The 21,269-nt window shown below is 38.0% G+C and overlaps 2 protein-coding genes across 5 annotated transcripts in view; both read left to right on the top strand.

The window, feature by feature from the left end:
• Positions 1-21,269, top strand: part of LOC134841356 (tubulin epsilon chain-like) — a 400,301-nt gene that overhangs the window by 235,128 nt on the left and 143,904 nt on the right. The window lies entirely within an intron of this gene.
• Positions 1,537-19,622, top strand: LOC134841354 (phosphatidylcholine-sterol acyltransferase-like). 4 transcript variants are annotated; one of them, XM_063857284.1, is made up of 6 exons: positions 1,537-1,714; positions 2,996-3,170; positions 6,365-6,611; positions 7,116-7,366; positions 7,759-8,158; positions 19,158-19,622. In XM_063857284.1, the coding sequence occupies exons 2-6, from the start codon at positions 3,035-3,037 to the stop codon at positions 19,381-19,383; spliced, it is 1,260 nt and encodes a 419-aa protein (XP_063713354.1). In that variant the 5' UTR covers positions 1,537-1,714; positions 2,996-3,034; the 3' UTR covers positions 19,384-19,622. The 4 variants fall into 4 exon arrangements, with proteins under 4 accessions (XP_063713354.1, XP_063713355.1, XP_063713357.1 ...); XM_063857285.1 differs by having other exon boundaries at positions 1,538-1,631; XM_063857287.1 differs by having other exon boundaries at positions 1,547-1,631; positions 3,034-3,170.

Genomic DNA, 21,269 nt, shown 5'->3' with positions numbered 1-21,269 from the left:
TTAGTCCAGTAGACTCCGATGACGAACCGCTAATTACGTTTTCCGGCGCAAAGAGTCCAAGACAAAATTTATCATACTGTACGACCCCCCCTCGGATTGTCTTACACCCATTGATGAGATCCCACGTCATACGATCTTGGTTGCTGAAACCACACAAGACCAACTCTCAACACCCTCCTCTCAGGCGACAAGGACCGCATGGGTATCGCCACCATTGGTAGAAGTTACCAGTAATACCCAGGATGACGACGGCAGTGACATATCCTCGGGTATCGATACCGATGTAAGAAGAGAGGCAGATAACTTCCATGCTAGATACAACACTACGGTCATAAACTCTGAAAACTTTTAAACTATAGTAACATGAGATGTTACGTATTTGCTTTAGCTTTTATCCATTGGATAACCCAAAACTTTTTTTACCTAGTTAGTGAATTAGTTAGTTTACTTTAATTGTACAAATGCTACATAACCCCAATTGTACATATCATTTTGTACATTCAGTGTTGATATCTGTGTAAACCTGTAAGTAGCCTGTATATATTACCATATAATCACCTCCATTTTAATTTGTACTCTCTGTAAAAATCCATTGGTGCTAAACGTGGTTACGTTTTGTTTCTTCTTTGGCCCTAGTGGAGCGAGGGGAGATGGAGTATATATGTGATATTGGCTACATCGATGAGCGGGCAGATATTAATTTTTGTGCAGTGGGGAAAGTTGTGATTCATTATTTTTAGTATGTTATAACCTTGACCTCTATTATCTAATTACGTACCAGTCAATGTTAACTCTACGATGTCCAGTGGACTTCGGTTCACTAGTTGCTCTTTTTAGACTACAGTCAGTTTTAATTCAACCAATACTTTTATTCTCTTTTAACCTTAGTTAGATACAATAGTTACCAGTGGGACATCCTAACTCTTTATTATGGTCCAAACGATTTTTTTAGTCGAGACGGTCCAAACATAGCATATATTGCATATCTTAGGCTATTTTTGGACCTAATATCGAATTCCACCCTTGCAAAATAACATAATATAAAAAAGAATCATTAAAAATTGAAGTTTTTCTTAAATCCTATGAAAGTTTATCAATTGGAAGTAATTTTTTTTTGAATTTTTTTGCGAGATGTGGACCAGTCTGATTTTTTAAGGTTTTAAATTCCATTTTAGTGCAACCCCATGCCGCTGATTTTTTCCTTTTTGTGGCTCGATCGACACTGGGGTTTTAGTTGTAGATTTCCCTTGTTTCTTTGCAGCCTATGTGCTCCATAGACAAAAACATTTTTTGGTTTTTGCTTTTACTGAAGCAGTCGAAAGATTTCAGAACACTCAATTTCGTTATCAAAAAATGTTTGAAAATTGCTTCAATCAATCCTTTGAACAGCAAACGGCCAAAGATCGCTTTTAAATCTTGAATCGAGTTACAGGAGACAATAAATACCAATTGAATAACCAAGAACAAAGTATCTTGGTAATGCTACATTTTGAACACAAACTACGCTGAGCTTATAGCAGAAACTTCAGTGTTTAATCAGCGCTAAGTTTTGTTTGGCATCCATCTAAGTTTGTACCATCAGATTTCAATTTATGTTTGCCAATCGATTAACTAACTGACCATCTTCTAAGGTGAAATTGTGTCTTACCTGTTTAGCTATTTGAACCAACTGTTATCTGAACCAGAACTAATTTTCAAGAACCTTATTTTCAAAGACTCTTTTCTTCTTTCACCCATCATTCAAAAGCGTTTGAAAAAACAGCCTCAAAATTGCATGCTGGCCAAGCATGTATTATATTCTGCTATACTGGTTCTTAAATAGGAGATTTAAGTCGTTCGAGTTCTCACTTAATCGTCCAGAATCGATGTTCTACCCTTATTTTAAGCAGCGACATAGATCTCAACAGCACGGGTCGAGGTGCTTGACTCACATTAAAATTTTTAAAGCCGAGGAAGTAGTTTTGCGGCTGAAAATAAAGGATGGGGATTAAAGTGGCTTAATCAGCGGCCAAATATGTTTTTGGCCGAAAAAGTCGTCACATATAGGTCGAGCTTAATCGTAGTACGTCTTCAGAACGATAATTGTAGTCAGGTCGGATCTAGGATTGTCTCGAAGGGAGGGGGGGATTTTTAAAAAGTTTTCGAAATTTTTGTCGACTTTTTTTAGGTCGACCAAATTGATTTTCCGAGCTTTCCCAAAGCAGTGAAAAGACCTTGCTTTGGCTAAATTTCCTGCCCCGCAGGCAAAATTTTGAAAAAAGCAGGCCAAAACGGCGTTTTTTGCATTTTTTGAAAAAAGTTGATCAAAAAATCGCGTTTTTTTTTCGACGCGCGCTCCTCCACGCCCCCCCCCCCCCTCCCCCTCAATATTAGTATATATTGGCGCCAAAGGCGCCTTTAGAAAAATTTTAGGGTACCTCACCAAAAATAGTTATCTCAAAATAGTACAAAGGGGTACCCTTTGGGTCGGCAGGGTGTCGAATCACTGAGAAAGGGGGCGTTCGCCTCTCACGCTTCCCTCCCCCCTAATTCCGCTTCTGCTTGTAGTAATTTATTCTATTTTTTTTATTAACACATAGACAATGAAAGTATGTTTTCGCTGTTTTACCATCGGTAACTCCTAATTTCAGTGCCCTACCGCTTGTTTCTAGGTAACCTAAAGGGATGCTACTCGAAAGGTTGAATTACCTGTATAGCAGTCCTGATGTAGATTTATTTAACCTGTTTGATCAAAATGATGTGTGTCAAAATTTTATCTGCATCAAATTCAAATAATGCTTAAATAATAATCATAGATGCTATTAAGTGTGCAATATAAGAAAAAACGCTTACTTTATTGGGAGCTTCTACGGGTGTTTTTGAGGGGTGTTTATACGCGATGCTAAGCGAGATTTGAGGGGTGTTTATACGCGATGCTAAACGAGATTTGAGGGGTGTTTATACGCGATGCTATATGTAAAGTAGAAAAGTAGAAAAGAGCCTTTTAATCTCGCAGAATAATTATCAGAAACAGTTTGTCTTCGCCTACACTAGGATGAGTGGTCACGAAGTCATGTCTTTTACCTCTCGGAACATTCTGTTACTTTCCTTGTGTCTGTTGGCTTTGATAAGTTTGCATGGATCAGTTGTTCAAGCAGGCACAGTTACCCATCCCCTGCTTTTCATACCAGGTACTCGAATACTCTTTAAAATTTAATTACATTTTATTCTCTAACCTCGATTTTTCAACCCCAACTTTTGACGCCAACATGTATTACTTTTTGAGAAGAGCTCGCAAAACTAATTTGGTCGACCTAATAAAAGTCAAAAACATTTTAATTTTTTTTGAAAATCCCCTTTGATCCGCCCCTAGTTTTTATCGACTTTCGTCTCACAGTGGTTACACAATACCCAGTTATGAAAAAAGCGAAGCAAAGTGAACCCTTGTAGCGACTTGAGAACAACTGCTATATAAAGTAACATATTACAACTCGTTGCCCTGTTAAGTAATGCTTAATTTAGCAATCCAACAATAATATGATTTTGTAATTAAAGCCAAATTATGGGCATTTTTGGTGATCTCGAGCAACTTAATTGCTCAAAAAACGGCCCTTTTGATGTTTATAGTAGTTTTGGCACTGCTTTACGTGCTGGAGTGAAAAAAATTTGGCACTAACTATAAAACAAAAGTGGCTCCATAAACTTTTAAAAATGTAATTATTGCACCACAGAAGTTGAAGCTCGCGAACACCTCAGAAAATTTTGTTAACATTATTCTTAAATCACAAAACTATAAAAATACGGACCAGACTACCACACCGCTCCAGAAAGACGTCAGACGAATAATCAATTATTTTTCTGACACGTCTAGGAAACAAATTTATGGTTTTTTAAACCATAACTTTAATGAGCAATAACTTTAATGAGCAATAAGGCAGGTGAAGTATTTAACGTCTTTCTAAAGAGAGGATAAAGGAAAAGAAAAAATTGTTCGAATCGAATATTTACCTTTAAATGTTCATACTGAGCATGTACCTTGGAAGGTTCCGACAGTAATACTCGCTGTGAAAAATAGAAAAAAAAAATCGTTGAACTTTCTTTGAACGTTTGTTCATCAATGTTCTACTGTGTATAGGTTTCAGCTGTTTGCTGTAATAAAAAATAGAAATAAACATTCAAGAAATAGTTAAAATGGTTAATGACGACAAAAATCATTGTTAGGAAAAAGTTGAGCGACTTTTGTCGTTGTCTGGTGTAGATTGCTCTACCTAGAGTTCATTACCCGGGTCGAGGTGTTCACTCTATATTTCGGCTTTCAAAGTCGAGCACAAGTCATTGCTCGACTAAAAAAGAATAGTCAGGACGGGGCTTAGGTCGAGCACAAACTCGAAATATATCGCGAGCTCAGCCTAAATACGATAGAACTTCGGTCGAGCGCGGTCGAAATATACCAAATTTTGATCGAGCACGGTAGAAACACAGCTCGAGCACGGTGGAAACATAGCTCGAGTACGGCCGAAACATATCAATCGTCCCGCGGTGAGACGAATTCAAAAACTAATATTTTTTTTTCAATTATGAACCTTTTGAAAACTAGGACAAATTATGAAAGTCAAACATACTCGAATTCGGTCGAGACGATTGAAACATATCTCGATAAGCATAAAGCGAGCACCAAGCAGCCTGTCAGTATTTGTTGATAATTGTAAAAAAAAAAATAGGAAAATTGTTAAAACTCCAGCTCTCAAACAAAAGATCAATGTTTCAATGCTCACCATGATTCCTGCTTGTTTGTTGCCTGAAGATCAGACGACTTTTACAGCCCAAAAATTATAATAAAAACAAAAATAAGTTCATGTAGTCTTATAACTTTGAAGCTATTAGCCCGGTTTGTCGTAACGAACTCAATAGTTTGTATGTTCGTTCTTGCCATCTCGAAAAAATAGTCTAGTTTTCAACACTAAAATATATTTTTTGCAACAATTTTTAGAAACAGAATCACCAGGCACATTAAAAAGTTTTTTAAGATACATCACTCGATTACGTATGAGCTTGCGTTGACATACTTGAAATAGCTGGAAAAAAACCCAATCTAAAAATTTTACTAGGCTAAGCTTATTTTTGGTATTGCTCAGATCTAGTTTTGCCGCTTCAGGGTGGTTGAAATACTCATCTTTTTGTATCGATGGTAACATGCGATAAATTATATGAGCAAAAATGTTTTTCTGCTGACTGATAAAGCTTCAGAACATTTGTACAGAAAGTTTTCATGAAAAACCGGTAGCAATAGTTTGTCAAAACTTTCATACATACATGCAAAAGTGAGAAGCAAAAAAGAAGAAAAAGTGCAATTGAAATTATTAACAGATGACGCAAAAAAATTGATGCCCACCAATTTTACAGCTGCAACTTTCTTGTTACTGCTGTAATAATGCTGGTGAAGTACTGAATTACTCTGCGACGCTAATCTGGGAAGTTCCCTTAATATTAACAAAAGCTTGAATCATAAATTATCTTTGTTCTGACCATTGAATATGAGGAGGAGCTTTGTATTCGGGTGTGTTTTAGTTATTTTACATTTTTTGTTTTCCACGCAAAATCAGGTACCAAAAGTACTCATTGGGCAGGGTCGAGTGATATATCATACTAAAGTCCTTTTAGTCGTGATTCGAATGACATTACAAAATTTGAGAAGTTGAGAATAATATATTTGAAACTTTTGATTTTTGTAGTTTAATTTTGAGCGAACAAACGCATGCGAGCAGGCTTACAATAGCTTATTTATGCTTAATTTAAGCCGTGAAAACTTAGTTTCAGTCGAGCTAATTTATTTTCTGGATTTTTTTCAGCAAAAAATTTGAGATTTTTTAAATGTTTATAATGATTTTTCTGTTTTTCTACTCATTTTTCTACAAAAACTGTGTCCAGTTTGCCTATTTTACTGACTGTCGAATATGCCTAAGTTGTAGTTTTTAGTTTAGATCCTTCTATCACGCCACGCAGAATAAAAAATGATACTAATTTGAAAAACCTTTTCTGTATTTTTTTAAAGACTATGGTCGGAATATTCTGTGCTATTTGCACAGTATCCGGCTGTCCTTGTTTTATTATGATCCCTGTTATTTAGCATATTCGTATTCCAAAATGCGGCAAAACAGTAGGCAAAAACCTTAAGTTGTTGCCTGTTGCTACAAAAACCAGAAGTTCCAATAGCGAAAATGTTTGAAAGTTCACATTCGGATTTTTTTTGCGTTATGTACCTGGACCAAACGATATATGAAGTTAAGTTCGGTTTCATGTTCTCGTAATATTAATCGTTGTCTAAGTCCAAATATGAAAATATAATCCAAACTATGATCAACTATATAATCCTAGTTTCACTCAGGTGATGGAGGATCAAAACTGTATGCGAAACTGGACAAGCCATCGAATCCCAATGATCACTGGTACTGTTCTAAGGAGACAGACTGGTACCTGTTCTGGATGTCGTACGGGGTGTTTGTGAACCCACTGCCGAGAAACTGTTTCCTGGACAATATCGAACTGGTGTTCAACTCGACTGACAACACAACCAGCAACCAGCCTGGAGTCCAGATCAAAGTGGACCCGCCCGGAAGCACAGATGGAATAAGGTCAGCGTCGTTCAGGCGATGACACATTTTTTATTAGTTTTGTTGCCTTTCTACAGTTTCATCTGAATATTTTGAATTTACCATAGCAGTAGTGGGCGCGTGGCTAACTTTTTTGCAGATTTTTTTTTTCGTTTCGCGACGATAAAGATTTCAAAACGTCAATTTTAATCTTTACTCCTAAAGAAAAAAATTCCAGAAATTTAGAGCTGATGCACTAAGTGAAACACTTTTTTAAAACACAAATGCTTTTATTGTATATCTAATAATCAGCTCAATTTGAATTTTTTGTCAGCTCATATATATTTTTTGTAAAGTCATATAGATTTTATGTAGTGCATGACTCAAAATTGTATCGCGTTACTTTTGCGAAAGCTTCCTCGACAGAATATCTACGCAATATAAGCGAGTAGGTACTCTGAAAGCTTCATTGGAGCTTAGTTGGAACTTGCACATCCTTGGCATTATAACATTCAGGAGTCTTTAAATTATTTATGCTGACTTTAGATACCTGGATAAGTTTGACGTAATCAACTACTACGGCAAAATGATCTCCCACTTCGAAGACAAAGGCTACAAAGCAGGAAAGGACTTGATGGGTTTGTCGTATGACTTCCGCAAATGTCCCAACGAGAAACAGGATGTCCTGGACTCCATGAGGAGTCTGACAGAGCAGATGTTTGTGGACAACCAGAACAAGAGTGTCTTCATCATTTCTCACAGCATGGGAGGACTATTCACCAAGGCCTTCCTAGAACGTAATGATTTGAAACTCTGTTCTGTGATACATCAAAATTTTTCCAACAGCAACATTAAAAACGTCAAGGTCAATTTTGATAAAACTCAATTCAATTTTCGATTGGACTGAATTCAATTTTTTTGCAAACATACTTTTTTCTTTGTTTTTGGGATCGAGAAAACCCTATCGAACAGCATGTTTTGTTTTGCAAGACTGAGCGATTTGAGTCAGAGTTATATTTTTTTTTCAAAATTTAAGAACGTTTTTTCTTCAAAGCTTCAAACGCGGCTATACGGTCTATTTTTGTTCTGTTTCGGGTATTTCAACCTGAACTTAATTGATAATATTTTTAGCGACTAAAATTGAACGATCAAATAATGTGAGGAGAAATTTATTTCTTCTGATTTTAAGAACAATCGCAGCAGTGGAAGAACACTTATTTGGCCGGCTGGATTTCCATTGGGACTCCAATGTACGGAGCCTCTTCCTCCTACGAAATGTACGCCTCAGGATACAACTTCGGAGTGCCCATTCTACCCTCCGAACCCCTGAAGTACGCCCAGAGGTCATACACGTCCTCGGCCTGGATGCTTCCCAACCCAGACTTCTGGGATCAGAGCGAGCCCATAATCCAGACACCCACGCGCAACTACACAGTGCTGGACTACAATGTGTTTTTCAAAGACATAAACTACACGCTGGGTCCCACTGTGTTCGAACTCACTCACTCAATTCTGGATCTGAATTCTGCCCCTGATGTGAATCTGGTCTGCATTTATGGAGTTGGAGTATCTACAGAAGAGCAATACATGTAGGTTCAATACCACTTTTGTTCCACTGGGAAAGAATCAACGGTAATTTTTTGGTTACATTTTGGGCTGACCTCACCCTTAAGCAATGTGCACGGATTATATTGGTCCTCGAACCAACTATCTTTCGATTGAGAGGCAAAAACGTAGCCATTTCATCACAGCTCACCTCAATGGTCATTTGTTTCGCAGTAAAATTTTATTTCGAAAGATTATAAAAAGTGGCTTTGTGATTTGGAGTCATTTTTCCACAGAATGAAAACAATCGATATGCTCTCAAAGTATGTTTTGGAAAAATGGTTGAGTAGACACTTTTTGACTCATCGTTTTTGGCTCAGAATATGGAGATTGTTGCAGCGCAGAGCCAACTTGATATTTCACGAAATACGGATAATTAAAAATCACTCCCAAACTTGATCAGCCACGTTTGTTTGTCACAAAAGCAACGACAGCTCTTTCGGCTATCAAAAGTCACGGTACTAGCTTTTGGTGTTTTCGAATAAGATATAGTGTGGTAGAAATTGAGAAAAAGGAGGTTCAGCCAATCAATTTTGTTATTCAAAAATTTGAAAGAAAACGTGATAATTCAGTCAGAGCATCGGACAACTTAAAGGTTTGCGCTGTTCTGACTACAATCGGTACTACTGCTAAGAAAAAAGCTCTCATTGGGAAGAACAGTTAGGCAAATATTTTCTCTCCTCTCTATGCCCCCGTAGACACATCAGGCCCCAAAGGATTCTGGTAGCAGCTGAATTTGCAAAAATCGGCTTATAGAGCAAAATATATTATAGAGCAGCCAATTTTTAATCATACGTCAGAGTCAATCGATTTTCTCAAAAACTCTTTCGAAAATCAAAAAATGAATGCTGCAATTCTATGTCTCATAAATACCAAATGCGCATCTATGCTCTACTTAACAAGGAATGATAAAACGATGGCTGTTAAATACTCATTTGACTGTATTCTAGTTCGCATAAATAAGAGAGTGAACTAGAGGTCAACACATAACAGCTAGACAGTTCTAAGTTGATTGACAGGCAGGTACCACACTCACACTTAATTATAGTATGAGAAATCTCAGAGATAAGTAAATAAAGAATAGCAACTAAGATGATTGACAACTGAACATATTGTAGCCCCTGACATTAGCGTATGGATGTAAAATTTAAATACATAGTAATTTAAATTTAATATAATAATTAAACCTTCAACCTGCCGCCTCAACTAAAACGATACAACAAACTTGAGTTTTAGGCTTATGGCCATCCCTCTCCCTGGGTAATGAGTTTTTGAATAAGTTTTAAAGTAAGGTTCATTTTCCTTCTCCCCCTGGATGTTTTCCTTTTTGTTCCGCCCCCTGGATATTTTCAATCATGACTCCTCCCATTTTATCTACTGGCTTTCTTCTTCTAGTACTCCTTCAAGTTCCCGAGCTTTCACTTTGACTGCCAGATTCAACGTCTTCTTCTTCTTCTTGGCTACTATTCACAAGGCACTCTCTCGCAACTAATGCCGGTCGTTCCTGGCTCCCCTTTACTTGTTTTTCTTGCCCCCCCTTTTCCCCGCTTCGCTCTCGTCACTCTTGGTTTTGCTTTTGCTCCCGTTCCACGTTCTGCTACTGCTGTACTGCCGCTTGGGCCTTGTCCCGCCGCAATCGCTTCGTGTCTCGCTAACACTTCTATCGGTAATCTTGCAGGGATAATATTTAATGGCTGGTAATGTTCACTATCCGAACTGTCGGACTGGAAGGTGGCTACTGGTACGTTTTGCATGGCCTTTGCTCTCTTTGACTTCGGGCTCTCGACTGCCCTTTTCTTTGCGCTTGATAACATCTCCTTGAGCGTAGCCGGCTTCCGTTTCTTGGGAAGGTTGGGTTTTGGTTTTACTGCCACTGCACTTTTCCTAAGAACAGATCCGTTTTTTAGCTTGATAGTATGTTCGGATTCAGAGATTACATTGGATTTTAATAATTTATACCAATTTAGGGTCTTGCTGGTGGTACGCTGATATAGGTCGCGTGCGCCTCCACTCCCCTGGATGTTAGGGCCAGTGTCTCCACTCCCTTGGATTTTCGGGGCAACTCCCGATACCTCTCCTGGACATGTGTCCATTTCCTGATCGCTATCAAGCATGATAGGGGCCCTTCTTAAAGCTGGAGCGTATGTCAAATCGGACCTCTCCTCCCAAATCGAGTGCTGAGGGAATGCAATTTTACTCATCTCAGGATCATTTTCGTCTAAACACAAACATTTTTATTTTAAGACGTTCTTCCAATTCAAATTTTTCAAACTTGGTTTTTTCGTAAGATTTCGTAAAACGGAGTTGGCCTCCCGGCCGTGGTGAGCTTCAAAAGGTGTTAATTTAGTAGTTGCATTTTTGGAAAATCGTAGGGCGCCTAGCGCTTTATCGACCATAGATTCTAGAGACTTATGCTCTTTTTCAGTCGCATATGTTAGGACAAAATTCTTCAAAGTTCCTATTGTCCGTTCAACGGACCCCGTGCCTCGATCATCATTCACTGGGGAGTACATTAGCTCGATGCCTTCGTTGTTACAGAAGCTTTTAAATTTATTAGATGTAAAACATGATCCCTGATCAACGTGGATTTTCCGAGGTACTCCATGATGAGTTATGTATTTATCGAGGAATTTTAAGACTTTATCTGATGTGTTAGTGGTAGTAACCATTGCTGATGGCCACCTTGAGAAGCGGTCCGTAGCAACCAAGACATATTTCTTACTCTCATTTAAGTAACTTATTGGCCCCCAGAAGTCCAACTGTATACATTCATTGGGTTCCCTTGGTTCAGGGACCTTCCCCATATCTCCCTTGGGTAATAGCGATTTTAGGTTCTTACCCGCTTCCGTGCATTGCTGACAGTACGTGGCCTTTGCTGCCAAACTGCGCTACATGTAGGGATACCAGACGTCACGCGCTGCTTCATACATGTTTCTTTTACCGTGATGGTAATAATGTATCCGCGACTCAATTGGGACTTGTAATGGCAAAGGAATGACCAGCCTTCCATCCAACCACACACAATCGTCCCGTAATGACAAATCGTTTGCGTATTGGGCCCAGTATTTCCCAATCTTCAGGAGTTCTTCTTTCAAGTTAATCTTCTTCTCCAATGCTTCTTTTACACGTACTAAGTTCACATCCGCCGGTATGTTTGAGGCAACAAATTCTAAATTAAATAGTTCTGGTAACGCTTGGGATTTCTTGATAACCTTGCAATCACGAAGAATGATAGACATAATTTTCTGATTCGGATTAACGGTAGGAAAGAGCTCGCCTGGAACTTTCGAAGGTATAGAAAGTACTGTATTAATTTTTGAATCCCGTGTATTTTTAGTAATTGCAACAATTTCAGGGTTAATGACAGTTATTTCATCGCTACTCAATAGATTTTCATCTAATCTAAGCGGAGAGTTGATCTGAGGTTGTAGTATATTCGGAGAGTTAGTTTGGGAATCAATTCTAACATTTTCAACATTTTCAATTTCAAATACTGGGAAAGAACAATTAGAGTCGTTATCCATTTTGTTTGAATTATTTGATGTAGGCCAATTTAACCGTCTTCCGAGGGAACAATATATAGAGCACACTGAATGTCCCTTGGATTTCTTTGATTTACGCGTTATGCAAATTGATCGTTTCCTATTGGTCGTTGTTTTCACGCATGACTTTCCGCCCTCAACCGTCGCTGTTTGTAGGCATGTTGTCTGTACTCGCTTTTGATTGGATGAAAACCGTCTAGACTGTTTAGAAACAGTTTCTTTAATATCCTGATAATTTCGTTCACCAAGGGGTTTTAAATCATTTGTGAAACCAAGGGATTTTCTAATTGAAGCGATTTTTGCCACGGTGAACAAATTATTATATTGACTTATCGGTTTAGGGGGTTCGCTAGGATGCCTTGACAAGTAATCTGCTAATCCGATCTTGGCGCCCGGTTTGTGCTCTATTACAAAGTCAAAAGGAATCAGTCTGTCTAGCCAACGTGTCAGTCTTGAAAAGAGTGTTTTGTTTTTCTTGTTATTCCCGTTAAGTAATGAAATTAGAGCCTTATGGTCCGTGATAACTGTAAAGGATCTGCCTAAAAAATAGTTTCTGAAATACTCGGCCCCCCATACCACCGCCAGCATCTCAAGCTCGTTGGTGGAATATTTTTTCTCGGCTGCGTTTAAGAATCGTGAAGCAAAAGAGATAGGGCGCCACCCTTCTGTACCCAATTGCTCTAAAACCGCTCCAAGGCCATTGTGATTTGCATCGCAAACAACTCTAATGTCTTTATGAATATCAAAATGTTTTAATTCAACTATGTTTGCTACCCCCAATTTAATGTTTTGGAAAGCATTTTCACATTCCGCGGTCCAGTTATGTTCGTTTTTCTTGCTGAGAAGTGGCCTTAATGGAGCTGACATCTCCGCTATGGCTGGTAAATATTTATGCAAGCTGTGGATTGAGCCCATAAATGATTTTAATTGAGTGACTGTTTTAGGGGTCTTTAATGCGTCTATCGGCGATGTTTTGCGTTTAAGCGGCGTAACCCCCGTTTCGGTTATACGATGACCAAGCCACTCGCATTCTCGTTTCGCAAACTCGCATTTTGGTAATTTCAGCGATATGTTTTCGTGGTTTAGTTTCCTGAGGATCTTTTCAACCAAGGAGATATGTTCTACTTCCGTTCCCTTGGTTGTAACCAAAATATCATCAATAAACGCGTTCGCTTTTGGGAATTCGTTCAAAACTGAGTCCATTACTCGTTGGAACTCTGCCGGCATGGACGTTAGCCCGTAAAACCTTGTTCGGAATCGGTATGTTCCTGTCGACCGTCCGCCCACCAAAGAAAAGTTACAGTGCACGCTTGTTTCTTCACTAAGCGGTAGTTGCCCATACGCGTACGTTAGATCCATCGTAGTAAAGTACACCTCCCCTTGTTTTTTCTCGGAAATAAGTTGTCCTATTGTATCTACAAGTTCTTCTATATTTGGCATTTGGTATTTGTTTTTATGAACTTGTTTATTAAGCTCTCGAGATTCCAATGCTAACTTTACGGACCCGTCTTTTTTTACGGTGATGACAATCGGAGAAACAAAATATCGATCCGAACACTCTTTCAACTTTTCTATATGTCCCTGGGTTAATAGCTTATCAATTTCCTTGTCCACCTTTTCTTGGAGCGTTACCGGCACTCTCCGTCCCTTCTGCTGCACTGGTACAAGAATTTTGAAAAATTCTGCTTGAACCTTGTAGTTCCTAGTTTTCCAACTCTAGTAAAAAGTTTTGGGAATAGCTTACTGAAGTATAATTGCCATTGATCCATCTGCTCATCCTCCGGTTCGTCGTGCCCCTCATTGCATGAATTGTCTTCCGTCCCCTGGATATTCATTACTTCCCCCCTTGGATCTGCTTGCATTAACTGGAGTCCGAGTTTCCCCATCAAATCACGTCCCACGATGGATGGTCTGGTCCCCCCAATGACTCGGACTTCTGCTTTCGTCTTCCAGCCGTTTGATGCTAACTCGAGTTCCATTCTGCCCAACATCTTGATCCGATTGTTACTGTAATCCCGGAATTCGTCATCGTCAGTGTCATCCCGTTTTAAATTAATCCCCGCTCTTCCCACTGTTCTCCTCAAATCTTCTAGTGTGAAAATGGATATCGGCGATCCACTGTCGATCCAAATGTTCATCGGGTGCCCATTAATGTATATTTTGAGTTTAGGTCCGGCAACTTTGAATACTGTTTCCTTCTTCCGTCTAATTGCCATAACCATGTAGTCGTCTGAACTTTCTGTTGACCAGCTGTGGTGTTCTCGTTTAACGAAACCTACTGAATTTGCCGCAACTTGGGGCCCCACGTCATCCGAGGGGGTATCTTCTTCCTCGAATAGCTCATCCCCTTGGATTATTCCAACCGGTTGTCCCCCCTGGATTGTCGTTTTCCCCGGCAAGTCTTCTCAAACTGCCCGATCTTTTTGCAAAAATTGCATGTGACGGCTCTTGCTGGGCATCGTTGTCGGTGTTCTGGGGTGCAGTTCGGTTGATCGCAATTGTAACATCTTCGCTCTTGCATTCGGTCTTGTGTTCGACCTCCTCCACCATTTGGATATTGGCCCCGTCCCCTTGCCATTCCTCGTCCCCTGAATCCACGAATATTGCTGATTGGTTCCGTTTTGATCTGCAGGGAACCCCCTGGCGATGGATACGCCATTCCCGTGGAACCGGATGCGACGCCCTTGTAACTCTTTGCGTACTTGTCTCCTCTTTCATATGACATTGCGATTCTCAATGCTTCCTCCGGGGTTTTAGTTTCCCTACACAGCTCGTTCTGCGCGTCCCTGTTCCTCATGTTGAAAATAAATATGTCTCTCACCATTTTCCGCTCCTGGGTGCCCAAATTGCATCTTGCCGCCATTCCACTAAGTTCTGCATAGAACGATTCTAAGCTTTCACCCTCCTTTTCTTTCCTTGACAAAATCTGGTACATCTCGTACGTTTCGTTTCGCTCTTTCTGAAAAAGAGCTACACAGGTATCCAAAAAACGTGGGTATCGTATTGTTTCCATATCTAAATGTGGATGCTGATTATGCAAGGCTCTCTGTCCCTCGTGACCCAGGCATAAGTACAGATTCGATATCAGTGTACGTTCACCTTCTGCCCGTGGTTTTCCACCAATGTCACCCAGGTCAGTAATCTGTGCTTCAGTTAATGTCGATGCAAAGTAATACTCCGACGAGACTAGTCCATGTTTCGCCACCATCGCCCAATGAAATCTTTGTTTCCAGTGTTCCCATAAGAGTTGTGGTTCCGCCTGATTCGGAGGCCAGAAAGCCACAATTCCAAGGGGGTTTTCCCCCCTCCGTCCACTGGCTGCGCCATAACAAGGAATGATAAAACGATGGCTGTTAAATACTCAATTGACTGTATTCTAGTTCGCATAAATAAGAGAGTGAACTAGAGGTCAACACATAACAGCTAGACAGTTCTAAGTTGATTGACAGGCAGGTACCAAACTCACACTTAATTATAGTATGAGAAATCTCAGAGATAAGTAAATAAAGAATAGCAACTAAGATGATTGACAACTGAACATATTGTAGCCCCTGACAGACTACAATCGGTACTACTGCTAAGAAAAAAGCTCTCATTGGGAAGAACAGTTAGGCAAATATTTTCTCTCCTCTCTATGCCCCCGTAGACACATCAGGCCCCAAAGGATTCTGGTAGCAGCTGAATTTGCAAAATTCGGCTTATAGAGCAAAATATATTATAGAGCAGCCAATTTTTAATCATACGCCAGAGTTAATCGATTTTCTCAAAAACTCTTTCGAAAATCAAAAAATGAATACTGCAATTCTATGTCTCATAAATAACAAATGCGCATCTATGCTCTACTTGACTAAAATTTCCACAAAAACTGCTCCATCTCTTAAAATTACAATAAATTCAACCGTGATTCTACTAACTTTTTATTTGGCTTTCTGAAATGCTGTGCTTATTTTCTAGATTGCGTTTTTTCTCAAAAAGCAATCAAAAGTAAAAAATTTCTGTAATAAGCGCATGATAAAAAACATAATTTTTTTTATAAAAGAGCAGAACTTGCTCTATAATGCAGCAGAAATATCTGGGACTTACAAACACTTATATTTAAAAATTTGAGTTTTATCTTCGAACTAATCAATCAACTATCATCCAAATTTGAATTTCAATTCTCAACTATTTAACAATCCTCCAAAAATTTCAGTGAGTCGACAACTCGTCGAAAGCGACAATCGGTCGAAAGCGACCACTCGGTCTTTTCGAAAAGGCGACGGTTCGCACGAAGCAATAATCCGTACCAGCCGAAAATATGTAGTTTTGAAAAACAATAGTTGATGAAACACCAGCTTCCAAGATACTTGATACACTTGATCTTAAAATGGGGTATAAAAAAGTACTACTGGATTACGCACAAAATAGCAAAATTCTTGAATTGATTAAACATTGAGATAACGTTAATTAACAACAAGATTCAGTAGTTCTTACCAGCAGTTCTTATATTAGCTCATAGTCACAATATGAGGACTTATGATGTTAGAATCAAAAAACTAAATTAAATTTTTCACACATGCGTGCTCTGAATTTGTAATTTTTGTTCCGACTTTCGATACGAAAGTAACGGAATATTCGTGCTCGGGGTGGGTTTTTTTTTCTTCAGAAAAATTTTGACTTTTTAACTAGCCATTTTTGACGGAATTTATTATATCATTCGAAAGGTATTGTTGTCCTGAGCTCAAATTTGAAAAGATATTTGACCTGTGATCATTTTTCGTAAAGTTACGGTGGTTTAAAGATTGCCATTTTAGCCAATTTGGGACAATTAACGCGCGATATATTTCGCGCTATTAACGCGTAAGCGGTGAGTTAATCCGTCTTAGAAATCGTTCCAAATAGGTTAAAAGAAGCTTATTTGCCATAATTGGTTTGTTATAAGGAGCAAAATTTATCCTTTTGTACTTTATATGGCGTGTGGGGAGATGATTTTCAAAAAAAATTTCAAATTTTAGATTTTTTTTTCATTTTGTCTTATTTCATTGAATTTTTTAATGTTATTACTGCTCCATAAACCTTAAAAGGCAGTTGGAACATTCAGGGCTTCGCCCTGATACGAGCAGTCTTGTATCATTTTACAACTAACGCAAATTGTTTGAAAAGCACAGCAAAAAGAAGTGGGTGACCTCTAGAAAAATGAAAGGTAGTGGATTTGAGAAAACTGTTTTTTTTTTCAAGTCGGGGGCTTCTTTGGGGGTTAAAAAACTTCCCGTTAAATTCTTCTTTTTTGAATACGCAGGGGAATCTGCCCAATAATAACTAAAAGAACAGCTCATAGGCAAAAAACTATCGGATCAGCCCTCATGACACAAAAGGAAATAGCGATGCCACATGAATTGCCTCTCGCCCTGAGGGATGGCACGCAGATGGACTTTTTAAGCATGCCCATCACTATTTTAACAAATTTTCACCCTTCAAGCGGCAGTGAGTGAACAAATAGTACCTTTGGTCTGCTATTTGTTGCAAACAAGAGTAAGGAGCAAAACTTTTGCACATTTACAGAGCTGATTTAAGTAAACCCAAGTTTGAACCTATTACAGATAAAACTTCATCTGGAAAAAAAAACCTGAAAATGTTTATCTTTGTACTGTATTAATCAAAGAATGCGTTTTTCATTCAACTTAGGCAAATTGGCCTGAAAATCAAGAAGAAGGCTTGAGCACTCAAAGAACATATGAAAAACGCAACTGTTGCTAAAATTTTTTGAAGCGCTTGACTTTGAATTAGATCTCAATTGACTATGCGCTTCAATTCGCAAGGAGTCGGAAAGTTTCCCATGTATGGAAAATTTTGATTATTTTGAGTGAACTTGGTTGTCACAATCATCCGTGGCCGTCGAAGTGCTGGTCAAGTTCCACATTATCTGAGTAACCAATTAGAAAACACAAACAAGACTGCTCGTATCAGGGCGAAGCCCTGAATGTTCCGACTGCCTTTTAAGGTTTATGGAGCAGTAATAACATTTAAAAATTCAATGAAATAACAAAATGAAAAAAAAAATTAAAATTTGAAATTTTTTTAAATGAAAATCATCCCCCCACACGCCATATAAAGTACAAAAGGATAGATTTCGCTCCTTGTAACAAATCAATTATGGCAACTAAGCTTCTTTTAACCAATTTGGAACGATTTCTAAGACGGATTAACTCTCTGCTTACGTGTTAATAGCGCGAAATATACCGCGTGTTAATTGTCCCGAATTGGCCAAAATGGCAACTTTTAAACCCCCGTAACTCTACGAAAAATGATCACAGGTGAAATATCTTTTCAAATTTGAGCTCAGGACAACAATACCTTTCGAATGATATAAAAAGATTCCGTCAAAAATGGTTAGTTAAAAAGTCGAAATTTGTCTGAAGAAAAAAAAAAACCCACCCCGAGCACAAATATTCCGTTACTTTCGTATCAAAAGTCGGAACAAAAATGGCCGACAGTGGCTACTAAGTCAGTAGAAGGCTGAGATAGAGCCTTCCAAATGGGAATGGTTTGCGCTAATCTGACTATCCATTACTTTATTCAGTTCATGCGAAATGAGCAGAGCGTAACCGAGAACAAAAAATTGCTCGAATTGAAGGAAGCGAATGTGTTAGTAAAAACCCCAGTCAGGAAAATTTTGATTTCGATAGAATGGATTTCTTAAATTTTATCGAAAAAAAACATTTGAAAGCAATTTCAGGGATTAACTTCTGACATTTTTTCTAGACTGTGTGATATATATTTCTTAGTTGTTTAATTGTTAGAATTGTAACACAGAGAGAAAGATGCGCTTCACAAACACTAGCGCAAACTCGGCCAAAAAACAGCGTTCTGACAGCGTTCTAATCAGCTTTGAAATACTTAAAATTTGCTACGCATTGGCTTCGAACATGCGATCTCGAGAATTGTCCACGAACGTTTGGCAGTCGGCAAACACTAGTCACAAAAAAGCAGCTACATATACTGATGAATTGCCAAAGCAATTAGTTTGGACTACAACAAATTGAAGGCATCCACACTAACTTTGCATGCAGTAAACGAAAAGCCATAAAACCACTTCTGAAATCAAAAAATTCTGAAATCGAATGTTAATGGTTGTTATGTTGTTTGAAACAAACATGGTTGTTATGCTGTTTGAAACTAACATGGTTGTTATGTTGTTTGAAACAAACATGGTTGTTATGCTGTTTGAAACAAATAGCTTCTTTCGATTCAATTGATTAATTAAAAATGCATCAACTATGTTAACTTTTTACCTTTCGAAAGTCAAGTTTTGCCTTTATCAAATTTCGAATGTCAAATTTTGCCTTTTCGAATGTCAAATCACGAATTTTGCATTAATAGCATTTAAAATTATAATAAACCTTGAAAATTTGTAATGTGCAGTTGTTTCGAAAAAAGCTAACGGCTTCAATAATGCTTATAGATACGACTCCAGTTTCCCAGACAAAGTGCCAATTGAGACTGTGAAGGGGGACGGAGACGGGACAGTGAACTACCAGTCTGCAGTCGGCTGTGGCAACTTCAAACGGAACCCTGGACAGACGAAGCCGGTGATGGAGAAGAGTTTCCAGGGAGTGGACCACGATGGACTCCTGCAGAGCAGTGATGTCATCGATTACGTCGATAAAATCGTGTACACGACATTATGAGGAATGAATTAGGCAAAAAACTGAAGCCGAAATTTGAACAGTGTGCCGTTTCCTTTCCATAAAATTCACAAATGGATCTGGAGTGGTTTGAATGGACGAACTTAGTAATGACAGCAAAACGCCAAAAAGCACATTGGCACATTGATTTTATTTCAACAGAGGAGAAACAGATTATATTATTTGATCTCACTTTCATATTGCTTAATTAGAACAAAAAAATGCTCATAAGTGTGTCAAAGGAACTTAACGTAGTGGTAAGTCGTTTGCTGTTATTCTGTCAGGCAGCTACAGCACGCTGACTAAGCAGGACGTTTTTAGACTGAATAGCTTTTTTGGTAAATTAGAGACAATCATTTTTGGTTATACATGATTAAATGGAACATCTTGAACAAGTTTTCCGTTCAAACATTTTGACATATTATGCATCAAAATAAAAATCAAGCAGTCCTGAATCGAATGAGAAGATTTTTGCAAGGACAGTTGCGATGATATTTCTTTGGGATACCTGAACTGACACTGTCTAGTTTTAAAAAACCTTTACAATTTTTTCCCAAAAAAAATGTCATCGTAAGGCTTTTTGAATTAATAAGTTTGATAAAGTTAACCCAACTGGATTATAAGTTGGTTTTTGAATTAGCATGAAAATATGAAAACATATAGCCCAAATTATTCTTGAAAACTCAAGCTACAATTTTGCACTATTTGCACATATATTGAAAACTATTTGCACATATATGAATATGATAACATATAAACTGTTCAAAAGGCAAAATAAATACGAGCTTAAAAGATTTCAATTAAATACATAGCCAATAAACATTTGGGAACTAGTCAATGAACGCATGATCACAAACCAAATCTGAATTTTTTTTAAAAAACGTCAAATTTCAAATATCATCGTAATATATTGCTTTAAAGCTTTTTGATTTTCTAAAACAATTTAGATTTTTTGATAATTATAACTCAATTTGAGAAAATTCAAATCAATTGGTACGGTTTTGTTCCATTGGAAATCAGAAAATTAAAATCCACTGTCCAAATAAGAAGTTAATCACGCTTTTAGAGACTTTTCCTTTTTCGTTGTTAAAAGTAGACTTTGCCTTCCTTGCAACAGCAAAAACTAACGGGTTTTAAGGAAAGTCACACGTCAAACCGCAAAAAAAATTTGAGAAAAAAACAAAATTTAAGACTTCTGCAAAAAAACGGAAAAATTATTACGACCTATACAAAATTTCAATATTTTGATCGAATCACAATTTTTTCGCTCAAAAAAGCCAGCTTAAATTATATGCAGTAACCACCATGTTCTGCTTCAATGGCGTATAAATTTTATCAATTAAACGAAAGCTATTTTTATCGTACTAGTACAGGCAAAATGCATAACAATGCACTTGCAAAGTTTCATAATGTTCTCAAAATGCCGCTGAAGTTTACACTTAGATACGGACACAACTAAAATTTGTTCAAAAAACTCTCGGAAATGAGTATTTAATATAGCTGAACCAATAGATTGCGATTAATTTTGTCGCTCTTCTCTCTCAAAAATATTAAGAGACTTTTTCAGTTCAGCTTTTCTTGGAAATTTTGTATTGCACTCGAACCACGATTGAAACAACTCCAAAACCATATCTTAAGCGACACCTTTTATTTTTTTTACTTCATAGTCAACAAAATACTAAAACATAGCCAAATGACAGGTCGGAACATTCGGTGATACTGCCACAGCAACCGAATGTCCTTGTTGTGACAAGCATCCGCAACTTCAAACTGACCCCTCTTCACTATTTGTGAACTCGTCCTCCATTCCCCAACTAAAGGACAGCTGATAACTCAAAACAGAATGTTTTCAGAAATATCAGTGTCAAAATGCACTAATTTTTAGCGAA

Source organism: Symsagittifera roscoffensis, chromosome 3, assembly GCF_963678635.1.
Source record: "Symsagittifera roscoffensis chromosome 3, txSymRosc1.1, whole genome shotgun sequence".
In the NCBI taxonomy this organism is placed as follows: domain Eukaryota; kingdom Metazoa; phylum Xenacoelomorpha; order Acoela; family Convolutidae; genus Symsagittifera; species Symsagittifera roscoffensis.
The sequence above is the reverse complement of the archived record's forward strand: the minus strand, read 5'-3'. Positions and strand labels throughout refer to the sequence as shown.